The 13,675-nt window shown below is 43.6% G+C and overlaps 1 protein-coding gene across 1 annotated transcript in view; it reads left to right on the top strand.

Moving 5' to 3' along the window:
- The window catches only part of DNAH6 (dynein axonemal heavy chain 6), a 679,574-nt gene that overhangs the window by 209,116 nt on the left and 456,783 nt on the right, over positions 1-13,675 (top strand). The window contains exon 19 of the mRNA XM_063919567.1: positions 11,063-11,275. Coding sequence (XP_063775637.1) covers positions 11,063-11,275 — 213 coding nt within the window. The remainder of the gene's footprint in view (positions 1-11,062; positions 11,276-13,675) is intronic.

Below are 13,675 nucleotides of genomic sequence, written 5' to 3'. Positions count from 1 at the left end.
TTTGCTATGCAGTTAGGTATTTTACTCACGGCATTACGAGGTTTTTTCTTCGTTCTGGTGATCGTAGTGTGATTGACAGGAAGTGGGTGTTTCTGGGCGGAAACAGGCCGTTTTATGGGAGTGTGTGAAAAAACGCTACCGTTTCTGGGAAAAACGCGGGAGTGGCTGGAGAAACGGAGGAGTGTCTGGGCGAACGCTGGGTGTGTTTATGACGTCAAACCAGGAACGACAAGCACTGAATTGATCGCAGATGCCGAGTAAGTTTGAAGCTACTCAGAAACTGCTAAGAAGTGTCTATTCGCAATTTTGCTAATCTTTCGTTCGCAATTTTGATAAGCTAAGATTCACTCCCAGTAGGCGGCGGCTTAGCGTGTGCAAAGCTGCTAAAAGCAGCTTGCGAGCGAACAACTCGGAATGACCACCGATGTCCCTAGCACAAGGGGAAATAATTATCTTAATTGTATGTATGTAAATGCTAGAAGCCTTACAGGTAAAAAGGGGGAACGAGAAATCCTTACAGCAAGCAAACAGTATGATATTATAGGTATTACTGAAACTTGGTGGGACGAACTTATGATTGGACAGTCAATCTAGAGGGTTATACGCTGTTCAGGAGAGACAGATTAAATAAACGGGGTGGAGGGGTATGTCTTTACGTAAAGCCATTTTTAAAACCTGATATACGGGAAGATATTCAAGAGAGGACTGTAAATTCTGTTGAGACATTATGGGTAGAAATTGCATGCGGGGGTAAAGGAATAAAAAAGTTAGTATTGGGGTTATGCTACAGGCCGCCTGGTATTAATGTGTCTGATGAGGAATTGTTACTAAAACAAATTTAAAGAGCAGCAGGAGTAGGAGACATAGTAGTGATGGGAGATTTTAACTATCAGAGATAGATTGGATAAATGATTCATGTGATTCTGCTAGGGGTAATATGTTTATAAACACTAAATGATAACTACTTAGTTCAATTAATCGAGGAAACAACTAGGTACAATGCAATCTTAGACCTGGTATTAACAAACAATGGGGAATTGGTATCAAATATTATAGTAGCGGAACCCATAGGGAACAGCAACCACAATATGGTCACACTCAATATCAGTTTTCATAAGCAGTCCTATACTGGCTCAACTAGGACTCTAAACTTTAGTAAAGCTAACTTTGACATGATGAGGGAAGCTTTAAGGGAAATTGAATGGGACATCTTGTTTCTAGGAAAAAATCCTACAGAGAAATGGGATATATTAAAATCACTGCTAGTTAAAAATACTCGCAAATTTATTCCCACGTGCAGCAAAAAAAGGAATAAAAATCCCAAACCAATGTGGCTTAAAAAAAAAAAAAAAAATAATGGAACTAATGGGCAAAAAAAGGTGAGCATTCAAAAAAATACAAATCTGACGGGAATGCGGAGTCATTTCAGCACTATAAGGATTGTAACAAAATACGCAAAAAAGAAATAAGAGCGGCTAAAGTAGAAACTGAAAAACTAGTAGCAAAAGGAAGCAAAACAAATCCCCCCAACATTTTTAAATACATCAACAGCATGAGATTAAAAAAGGAGAGAAGAGGCCCTTTAAAAGACAAGTTAGGAGTCTTAATCAAAAAAGATAATGACATAGCGAACAAACTAAATGAGTTCAATTGTATTTACAAGAGAGGACCAAATGCAGGGACTAACACACAGGGCCAAATGTAATAAAGTGAGAGTTTCAGAAAGTGAGAGATTTGGTAAGGTTTTTCAGTTTTTTTTTAAAGTGGCAATCATTTACACTGCAAAACCAGGTTGATCTTGCTGTGTAAATGATTGCCACTTTAAAAAAAACTGCAAAACCTTACCAAATCTCTCACTTTCTGAAACTCTCACTCTATTACATTTGGCCCACAATCTCAACAAAGATAATGTCCTACTGCTAAGTGCTTATTTTAGAGAGGAGGTAGTCTGTGACCGATTAAAAAATTTAAAGATCAATAAGTCACCTGGTCCAGATAGAATTCACCCAAGGGTTCTTATGGAGCTTCACTCTGAACTAGCAAAACTTCTATTTTTGAGCTTCAAAGATTCAGTTATATCAGGTATGGTTCCCAAAAACTGGCGTATAGCGGAAGTAGAAACAATATTCAAAAAGGGAAGTAAAGCTGAACCGGGTAATTATAGACCAGTTAGTCTTACAGCTATAGTGGGGAAAGTATTGGAAGGTATTCTAAGGGATAGTATTCAGAAGTTCCTTGAAGCCAATAAGGTCATTAAAAGGAACCAACATGGATTTGTGAAGGACAGATCATGTCAAACCAATTTACTTGGCTTTTATGAAACAGTAAGTGCGAACCTTGATCAGGAGGTGGATGTAATCTTTTTAGACTTTGCCAAAGCTTCTGACACATTACCACACATGCGACTTATCTATAAGCTATAAGAAATAGGGCTTGGGAGCACAGTATGCACTTGGGTCAGAAATTGATTAGATAATAGGGAGCAGCGCGTTGTGGTTAATGGATCATTTTCAAATTGGACTGAAGTGCTAAGTGGTGTGCCACAAGGGTCTGTACTTGGACCACTATTGTTCAACATTTTCATTAACGACCTAACGGTAGATCTAGAGAGCATGGTGTCAATTTTTGCAGATGATACCAAATTGTGTAAGGTTATAAATACGGAGGGGGATGCTGAGTCTTTTCAGAACGACTTAGTTAAACTAGATGCATGGGCAGCAAAATGGAGAATGAGCTTCAGTACAGACAAGTGTAAGGTAATGCACTGTGGTAGCAAGAACAAAAATAACACTTACATACTAAATGGGGTAATATTAGGGGGATTCTGTACTGGAAAAAGACTTAGGTGTTCACATAGATATCAAACTAAGCAGCAGTACCCAAAGTAGGATTGCAGCAAAGAAGGCTAATAAGATATTAGCATGCATAAAACAGGGAATTGATGCAAGGGACGAGAGTGTTATACTCCCATTATATAAATCACTAGTCAGTCCACATCTTGAATACTGTGTACAATTTTGGGCGCCATACTACAAAAAGGATATCCTGGAGCTAGAAAAGGTGCAGAGGCGGGCGACCAAACTAATTAAGGGCATGGAGACGCTGGAATACGAGGAAAGGCTTGCAAGGCTAAGCATGTTTACACTGGAAAAGAGGAGACTAAGAGGGGACATGATCAACATCTACAAATATATAAGGGGACAATACACAGAGCTTACACGGGACCTGTTTTTGGTAAGATCAACACAGAGGACACGTGGACACTCGCTTAGGTTAGAGGAGAGGAGATTCCGCACAAAGCAGCGAAAAGGTTTTTTCACAGTAAGGACTATACGTGTTTGGCATTCCCTGCCTGAGAGAGTAGTAATGGCGGACTCAGTCAACACCTTTAAGAATGGGTTAGATAAATTCCTAATGGATAAGGATGTCCAGGGTTATGGTGTGTAGTCACGCACTATAGTTATTAAAAAAAAAGAGGAATAAAACACAACGGCTGACATCAGCATCAGACAAAATTAGTCCAAAAATAATCCTGCATAGGAGACCACAAATAGGTTGAACTCGATGGACAAATTGTCTTTTTTCAACCTTAGATACTGTGTTACTATGTTACCTATTTTTTCCCCCAAAAAAATATTTTTATTGAGGTCCAGAAAATACAATAAACAACAGCAAGTAGGGACATATAGTCCAACTGTATGTAGGATCGCATTAGTCATCTAGGCAGACATATACAGAAAGGTAGGGATCCAATAGAGAAAACCCCATATTTTCCATTTTCTATTTAGAAACATCTAGATATACATAACAAGGTAACACACGACAAATGAAAAAAATAAAATAAAACCGATGGTATAGTAGATCGACAAGCGTGTTCCTGATACAGAGAGAAAACAATAAAACATACTAATGCGCCTCCCTCTTTGGGGGGCGCTGAATCCAAAAATAACAAATCAACAGAAAAATAATACTAATAATAACAACAATAGTACCTGCCGGGGTTAGGGGATCGCCGATCCATCCACGGAGACGTCAACAGAGCAAGAAAAGGTATGTAGATGATAGAGATCCAGTATCAAGTAGTAGAAGAGGAAAGGAAAAAAGGGCGCAGCGGTCTGGTGTGGGTGTTTGAGATCAAGATGGTAGAGAGGAGAGAGAAGAGAGAGAGGGAGAACGGAGAGGAAAGAGAGGAAGGAGAGGGGGGCAGTTATGGGAAAGAGATGGGGGGGTCGTCTGCAAGAATTTGATGTCCGTACCAGGTGGTGCAATGAAAGCTTTGCTTAATAGCTGTTTTTGTCGGAGTGGGTAGTGTATTGATGAATCGTCGCCAGCAGTGAAATAAAGTGGGGGTTAATATTTCCTTGTTAAGGGAAGTCTCTAGCCAGTCCATCGTAAATAGAAATAACAGTCTGGAGGTACTGGGGGGGGGGTGTATCGGATATCCATTGCTGGAGAATAGCTTTCCTGCCCACCGCTGAGAGAATTACAACTAATTTCGCATCCTGAGAGGGGAGGCCAGGTTGATCACGAACAAAACCTAAAAGAGGCCAAGAGGCGGTGCATTGGAAGTGCAAGCCCAACTCGGAAGTTCCGTAGGCGTGTAGCTCAGCCCAGAATTTTTGGATGTGGCGGCAGTGCCAAAAGCAGTGCATGAGGTCGGCCACTGGTGAAGAGCATTTTATACATTTTGCCGAGTCGGACAGGCCCATCAAATGGCTCCTCTTTGGTGATATATAGGCTCTGTGTAATATCTTATAGGACATTTCCTGGTATAAGCTAGCTGGGATAAGTTTGAGGGAAGCCGCAAAGCTATCTATCACGGCCTCAGGGGACATAGAGGGAATTTGGGAGGACCATGCTTGTACTTGAGCTAGATCTGTGGTGGGTATGTGTTCTGTGCGTATGCGTGCGTATATAGTTGAGATGGAACAAGTCCCTGACCGTAAGAGTGTGTCCAGAGAATTAACAAAGTCCGAAGCATTGAGGTGTGAAAGAATTAATTGTATATAGTGTGAAGCCTGAAAAAAATAAAAGTCGCGGCGGGGTTAATCCCATATTTAGCTGACACTTCTGTGAAAGTGAGTGTTTGTTAGAGTCAAGGAGATCCCCAATACATATAATGCCCGAAGCATGCCAGTTAGTAAAGGGGAGGAGGGCCTGCCCTTTTTGAAATTGTAGGTTACCAACTAAAGGGAGAAACAGTGAGTAGGTATGTTGCAGCTTGAGAGATTTGCGTGATAGCCTCCACGCCGTGATAGTAAAAGGTCAGGAGAATGTTGTCCAGTCGGAGGGTAGACATATCAGACTTGTTTGCATGGAGAATGTAACTAAGTGATAGAGGGGCACAAAGTTGGGAGTCAATCAATGAGTCAGTGAAGATAGACGTACCATGAAGCCAGTCCATGGCGAAACGGAGAAGGCAAGCTCGGTTATATTGTTCTATATCCGGCAGATTCACTCCCCCGTTCTGTACTGTTTGGGACAGTTTGAAAAAACTTATTCTGGGTCGTTTATTAGCCCAAATAAATTTAGAGATCGAGGAGTTGAGGAGAGAGACATCATTCTTTGAGAGCATGATGGGTATCATCTGCAGCACGTAGAGTAACTTGGGGAAACTAGCCATCTTGACTAGATTGCAACGTCCTAACAGATTAAGGGGTAAAGTTTGCCACAGCGTCAGTTCTGTCTGAATTTTACTGAGAATGGGGTGGACATTGTCAGAGTATAAACAGGTAGGGTCGGAAGGAAGAAGGACTCCAAGATAGGTAATGTGGGTGGGGGCCCAACGAAATGGGAAGGGAGGGTCCCAGCCTACGGTAATCTGTGGAAATATGGCTAGTGCTTCCGATTTGTCAAAATTAACGGAGAAACCGGCGAAGGATGAAAAGCGGTCAATGGCGTCTTGTAACGCCAGAACCGATTGTCGTGGGTTGGAGGTGAGCAGAAGGATGTCGTCTGCAAACGCCATGAGCTTAATCTCCCTGTTGCCAATTCTAATGCCCCGAAAGGTGGGTAAGTTGAGGATATACCGTATGAAGGGTTCTAGAGCAATGTTAAAAAGAAGGGGAGAAAGGGGGCATCCCTGTCTAGTCCCTCTCTCAAGGAGAAAAGGAGGGGAGGGAATATTATTCACCATCACCTGCGCAGATGGGCTGGTATAGAGAGAGTCAACCAGGCCCCGGAAAGTCTCGCCAAATTGTTGGTAGAGTAAAACTCTAGCAAGGTGAGGCCAGGCGATCTTATCGAAAGCCTTTTCCGCGTCAAGCTTGATTAGGATATTATCCGTAATATTATTAGTTCGGGAGTGGGTGATGGCCGCCAGTGCGGTTCTAATGCCTTGCACTGATTGTCTATGTTTAAGGAAGCCCATCTGCGCAGGCGATACAATACGGGAAAGGCATAATTGTAGTCTATTGGCCATCAGTTTCGTGAGAATTTTAAAGTCTTGGTTGAGGAGGGAGATTGGTCTGTAGGACCCAGGCAAGGAAAGATCCTTACCCGGTTTTGGTATAACAATTATTGTAGCCTCATTAAATCTAATGGGGGTTTGTTTGGAGGTGAGAATATGATTATAGAGAGATGTGAGGGTGGGGGCGATCTCATCCCGCAGCATCTTGTAAAACTCCGCACCATAACCGTCAGGGCCGGGGATTTTGTTGTTCGGTAGGGCTTTGATAACGTCAACAACCTCCTCAACTGTGATCGGATTATCTAGGGAGTCCCTCTCCTCTTGAGTTAAGATAGGGAGGGCAGCTTCCTCCAGGAAAGAGTGGTTAGCAACGGGGTCATCGGGGCCCCTGGCATATAAGGACTGGTAGAAATTCCTAAACTCATTGCAGATAAGGGCAGGGTTAGTGCTCAGCGTGCCTGAGCTAGTGATCGTATTAACCCAAGTACGGGATTTGGGACCTTTAATTAGAGTCGCCAGCAATTTGCCGGACTTGTTGCCCCACCTGTGGAGTCTATTCCGCTGATAATCGTAGGAGAGTTGGGCCCGTTCCGTGAGGAACGTATCATATATGAGCTTAGCCGAGAGATAGGCTTCCCTGTGAACAGAGGTGTCATGTTGAGTGTAACTGCGGTATGCAGAGGTGAGAGTGGAGCTTAAAGTGTGCAGTTGGGAGGAATTTTTTTTCCGTTTGGCATAGGTGTAGGACATAATGTGCCCTCTATGGACGGCTTTAGCTGCCCCCCAAAAAATTAGCGAGTCTGAATGTTGGTCATTGTTGTCCAAAGTATAATTAAGCCAGAATTGTTTGAGATGGAGTAAAAAGTCAGTGGAGTGGCGCAGGTAAGCAGGAAACCGCCAACTCGGGGCAGTGCGAGGAGAGAAGCTCAATTGGACATGGAGAGATATAGGGGCATGGTCAGAGATGATGATGTTGTCGATAGATGTGTAGGTGACTTTGGGTAGGAGGTTGGTGCTAGTAAAAATATAATCAATCCTAGAGTGAGAAGAGTGGGGATGGGAATAAAAGGAATAATCTTTTTGGGTGGGGTGGAGTATTCTCCAGGGATCTAGGAGGTTTAATTGGGTACAGAAGGAGGAGAGCAAGTGAGTGAGCGGTGTAGAAGTAGTTGCACTTACCCTGGATCTGTCCATGGATGGGTCGACGACCAAATTAAAGTCCCCACCAACTATCAAATTCTGACCCCCCCAGGTAATAAGGGTCGATAAAAGATCTGCAAAAAAAGAATCAGGTGAGGTATTAGGTGCATATAGGTTGAGGAGAGTGTAGACAGTGTTTTGAATACATATATCTACTAGCAAAAATCTACCCTCTGGGTCATGCTGTTTTCTAAGAACTAAATGTTGTAAGTTGGCATGAAGTAAAATTGCCACTCCTCTAGATTTAGAATGATAGGGTGACGATATACAATTCCCTATCCACGGGGCACGGAGGGTGTGTCTAGGATCATCCAACCAGTGCGTCTCTTGCAAGAATGTAATCTGAGGAGACATGCGTTTCAGGTGAGATAGCACCTTTTTTCTTTTGACCGGGTGGTTGAGGCCCTCTACGTTCCAGGATACAAAGCGGAGCAGTGTAGCAGCTGGATCTACATCTACAGGGGGTTGCGAGTGGGAGTCAGAGGCCATACTAACCCACTCCCATTGGTAAAAATATCATAAAAGAGACGGTAAAGGTAAAGTAGGGTCCCACCCCGACCCAGCGAGTGGGGGGGGGGGGGGGGTCCCAGCCCAGGCAAACACAGTTAATAAAACATAGAAACAACAACAGAGGTAATTTCAAACTGTAAAAACAAAAACAACAAGAGGCAGGCATGGGTGTGGAGTCGTCACTCTCTGTACTGCCTGCACGTGAGACCCGAGTAAAGGTTCGGGCAGTGTCTAGCCACCATTAGGGAGAGTCACATGATGTTCATATAGTAGGAAGGGCGAAATGCAGCCTGGCTTCGTCTGGATCTTCAAAGAATCTCGGCCGACCATCTTCGAAGACCCGAAGACGTGCTGGATACAGCAGAGAGAATTTAACCTTCGTGTTAAAGAAATGCCTACAGATGGGGGCAAAGTCCTTGCGTTTCGCTGCCACTAAAGCTGAGAAGTCCTGAAAGAGAAGGAGGCGCTCTCCGTTGATCGACAAACTAGCAGCCTTACAGTAATGGTCTAGAAGACTCGCTTTGTCCGCATAATTCAAGACTCTCATGATGACCGGCGTGGGCGGCCTGATGAACTTTTTCGTTCCGGTCCCAGCCTGTGGGCTCTTTCGATGACGAGATGGGATCCTTTTAGATTCATGGACAACTGCTCCGGGATGCCCGACGAGAGGAGGTCCAAGAGCTCACGACCTTTTATGGATTCTGGGATGCCGATGACCCGCGTGTTTCTCCGAGAGGTCTGCGACCTCCAATTGTTTGGCGCGTAAGGAGCGTTTGGCTTCGCTCAGGTCATCCTCCAGAGTAGATATTCTTTGCTCTGCTTCATCAAGGCGGGTGGAATGTTGAGTAAGCAAAGTCGATGACGACTCAATAGCCTCTTTGATGCCCGCTAATTTCTCATCGAGAAGAGGTCCCAGTACCGCCAGCAGGTCTTTGTGCTTCATATTAGGTTGTTTAGCAGGCGGTCTGGATTTGCGAGAGCTTCGAGAGAGTAAGCGTGTAGTCGAGTGATCAGAGTCCGATGAATCGCCACCGTGGGTGTCCTCTCGAGATCGCTGGGCAGAGCCACCGGACATCACGGGCAGAGGAATCAGGAATTTTTCCATGCAGGGTTGCCCAGGAGGGGGGGATGGAAGCCAGAGATACTGAGGAATCAAGTAGTAAAGGATGTAGCGGGTCTCACATGCTAGGAGGTCATTCACTGCCGGGCCTCATCTGAGTCGTAGCAGCCGCCCAGTAGGAGGGGCATAGAATCAAATGAAATAAAATAATAATAAAATAAAATAAAATAAGTGAAGACGAAGAAGAAGAAGCTTCCTGCCAGGGGTCAGGTAGGCCTTTATAGGTGGATGTGAGGCCAATGGGGGTATATAGAGTGAGATGCGGGGCCGGGCAGCGGCAAGGCAGGTGAAGAGTAGGCCGCCGTCGCAGCCAGCAGGGCACCCCCAGTCAGAACGGCAGATGGAAACACTTTTCCAATGAGGCTGATCAAGTTGCTCCGTGCGTGCGGCCGCAGCGCAGGGGTGGCGGGAGGTGTCTGCCGGGCCCGAGAGTTGGTAGGCTAATCAAAAATCCCCCACCACTTCGGTAATAACTGGGCCAGGACGTGAGGCAGTCCACAGGCCGCCCTGAACTACAGACCACCAGTGAGGAGAGATGTGAAGGCAGTCAGCAGCAGCTAAGCGTATTATTCAACTGGGACAACGGCTCCCCTCCGCGGCAATGCGGGCTCTCAGTCTAGAGTCAGGAGAGCTAGGAGAGCTCTCCCTGATAGTGGAGGTCGCAGGGCAGGAGGCGCCGTCCGAGCAAGGTGTCACAGTAAGCTGTGGGAGAGAGACGCGACAGCCGTCGTCACTGTCTCCTTCGCAGCGCGGCGTTTCGGCCCCAGTGCTCCCTGGCCCGCCGTAGCGATAGGCGTCAGCGGGCAGCAGCGAGGCGGTGCGGCGGGTCTTGTGGAGCCGCCAAGGGGCACAGCAGGAGGACATAGGTTAGGTGAGGATCCGAGGGACCGGCGGGCCGGCGCCCAAATCGAGACCCCGGCTGCAGCGTGGCGACCAGGCCGCAATCCGCGGGAGCGTCCACGATGCTCCCCGACTCCGCAGTTCAGGTCAGATGAAAGCAGGGTGGCAGGGGGATGTTTAATAAGTGGGGGTGACGAGAAGGAGCGGGTCCGGCGGGACCAGGAGGGCAAATAAGGTGTTTTTCAAGCAGGAGCTCATTCAGGCTGCAACTGCTCTCCTCCGGTGCCAGGCCACGCCCCCCATGTTACCTTCTTTGACTGCCACTGTTCATGCCATATGGTTCACTTAGCGCATTACTGCTGCCCTTCATGATACCCCAGATCATTTTATTAGAACATGAATGCCATGGACTTCACAATTTCACGCAGAACCACCATTGGCAACTACAATAACTTTATATAATTAGAACCTGGATTTGTTATTGCAAGTAATTTTGACAGGCTGACGCCTTCCTACCTTCTTTTTTCCCTTCCCCCCTTATCTTTTTCCCCCTCTCTGCTTCACCATAATTTCTCCCTTTGGGCTACTATTACGGTGCACATGATGACTGTTAGACAGCTACTTGACTGCCCGGACACTGTTCTCTTTATATTCTTTCATTTTCAGCAATCTTCGGATTGTTTAGGCTCCCATGTTCTTATGATGATGGTGTGCTTCTTTAGATTGTTAATCTCTTCTTTATTCGCCTTCACTGTTTGTTTTTATGTTTCTTGATATTGTCTTTCCGTGTACTTTCATATTGTACCATATTCTTATGTTTGTTTAATATTCATATATTTACAAAAACTAATAAAAAGTATTTAAAAAAGAAAGAAAGAAAAAAAAATGGGTTCTGCATAGTGACATGTAAATGAGCCATGCTGGTATTACATTTGTGCTCTCTTTTATAACAATAACTAAACATATAATGTTGTTTTCTTCAGGTACCTATGATCACAGACTTAAGAAATCCATTTTTAAAGCCAAGGCATTGGGCGGACCTGGAGAAAACAATTAACGCAACACTGATAGACGCTGAGCATCCGCTCTCTCTAGAAAAGCTCTTTGAGATAGGTATTTTTGAGTATGCTCAGGATATTCAGGATATATCAGGACAGGCATCTGGAGAAGCTTCATTGGAGAATATTCTTAAAAAGGTAAAGTAAAAAATAGCACACTGGATTAACATTGCTTCCAAGCTTGTATTTTATTTTTTATAATAGTTTCATTTTCTTATGAGAGCATGTATGAAATTTTCTGTATAAATAATTAGATGAACATGTACGTCTCCCATTCGCTCATCTCCCATGTTAGCATACTACTGTCCATGTGTAAAAGTATATTCACTGTCTGGCAAGTAAGTAATACCCCTTCCATACCAATACCCTGGGTCGGATCTCAGTTATGTAACACAATTTCAAGCCATGCCCAGCTGCTTGAACCCACGTTCACTCTGCAGACTGGACCCAGGTTGTGTCTGGATCGTTGGGTAAACAGTAACTAGGTCGACAGTCATTAGGTTGACCACTATTAGTCGACACATGAAATAGGTCAACACGATCATTAGGTCGTCATAGATAAGGTCGACATAGAAAAATGTTGACATGTATTTTTAATTTAATTTTTTGTGTTGTTTTCTTTGTAAAGTGACCGGGAACTGAAATTAGTGCACTGTGTACCCCCGCAAGCTTCGGGCAAGGTGCCTCGCTCTGCTGCCGCTGCGCTCGGCACAGTTTACTATTCCCAGTTGTAGTCAAAGTGGACCGTAAAGTATAAAAAAGTTAAAATATGGATTTTTTTTTTTAAAATTAATGTCGGCCTTTTCATGTGTCGACCAATAGTGGTCGACCTAATGAGTGTCGATCTAAGTGTTGTCGACCTAAAGACTGGATACCACCCAGGTTGTTGCTAGGTCATCCCTATGCTGGTGCTTGAAGATGACAATCTCTACATACTTTTAGCGTGACTCGGGACGGATGACCCAGGAAGCACTATTCACACTGCAGGATACCTGTGTCAGTCCTGGGTTCGGCCCTGAGCGCAATCTGGGACACATTCCCAGGTAACACATCCCGGGTTAACCCTTTCACACCAAGCCAGGATCTGGGTTGGCACGGCAAATTCCTAGGACAGAAGTTCATTGTGAAAGGGGTATTTCGGAGAAAGATTTCCCGGTTACCTATGGTAAATGCATATAGATGGAACAAGAAGCTTTCTAAAAACCAGACCTTAAATGCTACTAAAAAGATAGTATTGGTAGTTGGTATGGTTACAACACTGGTAAATGCATTTCATTAGCAACAGAGATGTATTCAGACATTACATTTTTCAAAAAGTTGAGACTTTTATTATTTTATTATTTATTATGTACTGCGTATGGAATAGACATAAAAACATGTAACTCACTGCAAGTACAGTACACAAAACTAACCATCTCATAGGTACCTAGCATGAATGCATTATTTAATTTATAAATAATATTGGCCCCTTAGTAGTTATCCAATATTATTTTGTCCACGTATTTGATATGTTGCCATTTCTTTATTGTTTATTATTAAGTATTAATGTGCCCAATAATAAATTCATTAAATATTTGTGCCTGTTAAATATATTGTTTGTGCTCCTTAATTTAGTGTTAATTAATGGTAATTAAATACATATATTTAATGTGCCCGGACAGATAATTCCCACTGCATGGAGTACAAGCATAATTGCCAGCCAGAGTCATTTTCTGCCACATTGTTGGTGATTTTGACTTGTGAAACCTGCCACCCATCAATGACAATTTGCCTTTTAACCCTCTAAATCAAATGTGGCAGTTTGGAGCCAGAACTGGCTGCATCTTACTACTTAGCTGTTAGGCAGAAAGGAAGAAGAGTCAGGATCAGTGTACTGTAGCATATACAGTAAATTATAGTGTGCAGAAGGCTGTAAATTCATATTTAGCTTCTTACTTTGACCCAGGCTTGCAGATGATTTATATTAAATATCATACACGTATTAATTAGGCAGCTGTAGGGCGAGGTTGCACAATTAACACAAAAGTTAACTGTTTCAAGGAAGGTCTCATAACTGTACCAACAGCATATTTCATCTACATAGGCGGAGTGTCAGCAGTGTGCGATGGAAACAACAGCATTACTTGTCTGAATGATGGAAAATACATGTTTTTTTCCCCAAGTAAATTTTTACTGCAAATTTCAAGAAAGAGTAGTGTGCTTAGTGTTATGTGCAATAACCTTAATCACATTACACTATACATAAATAATGGCATAGTTGAACATTAGCATTCTAATATAAATTCACCAAAAAATGTTAACAGTAGTTGTAGGTATGTAGTCATTGTGTTGACAGTTGTGATTGTGAAAAAAAACGCATTACTACTTAGATTGTAAAACAAAACACCCTAAAGTACATCAGGTACAATCTTCCTTCTTGTGTACAATTAAAGTAGCAAATATTTTCTTCTACAAAAAGTCTTCTAAAACATGTTCTACTAGAATGAGTCTACTGACACATGTTCTACTACCATAAGTCTACTGACACATGTTCTACTA

The sequence above is a fragment of the Pseudophryne corroboree genome, chromosome 1, assembly GCF_028390025.1.
Source record: "Pseudophryne corroboree isolate aPseCor3 chromosome 1, aPseCor3.hap2, whole genome shotgun sequence".
NCBI lineage: Eukaryota > Metazoa > Chordata > Amphibia > Anura > Myobatrachidae > Pseudophryne > Pseudophryne corroboree.
Note: the sequence above shows the minus strand (reverse complement) of the source record. Positions and strands in the feature narration are given on the sequence as shown.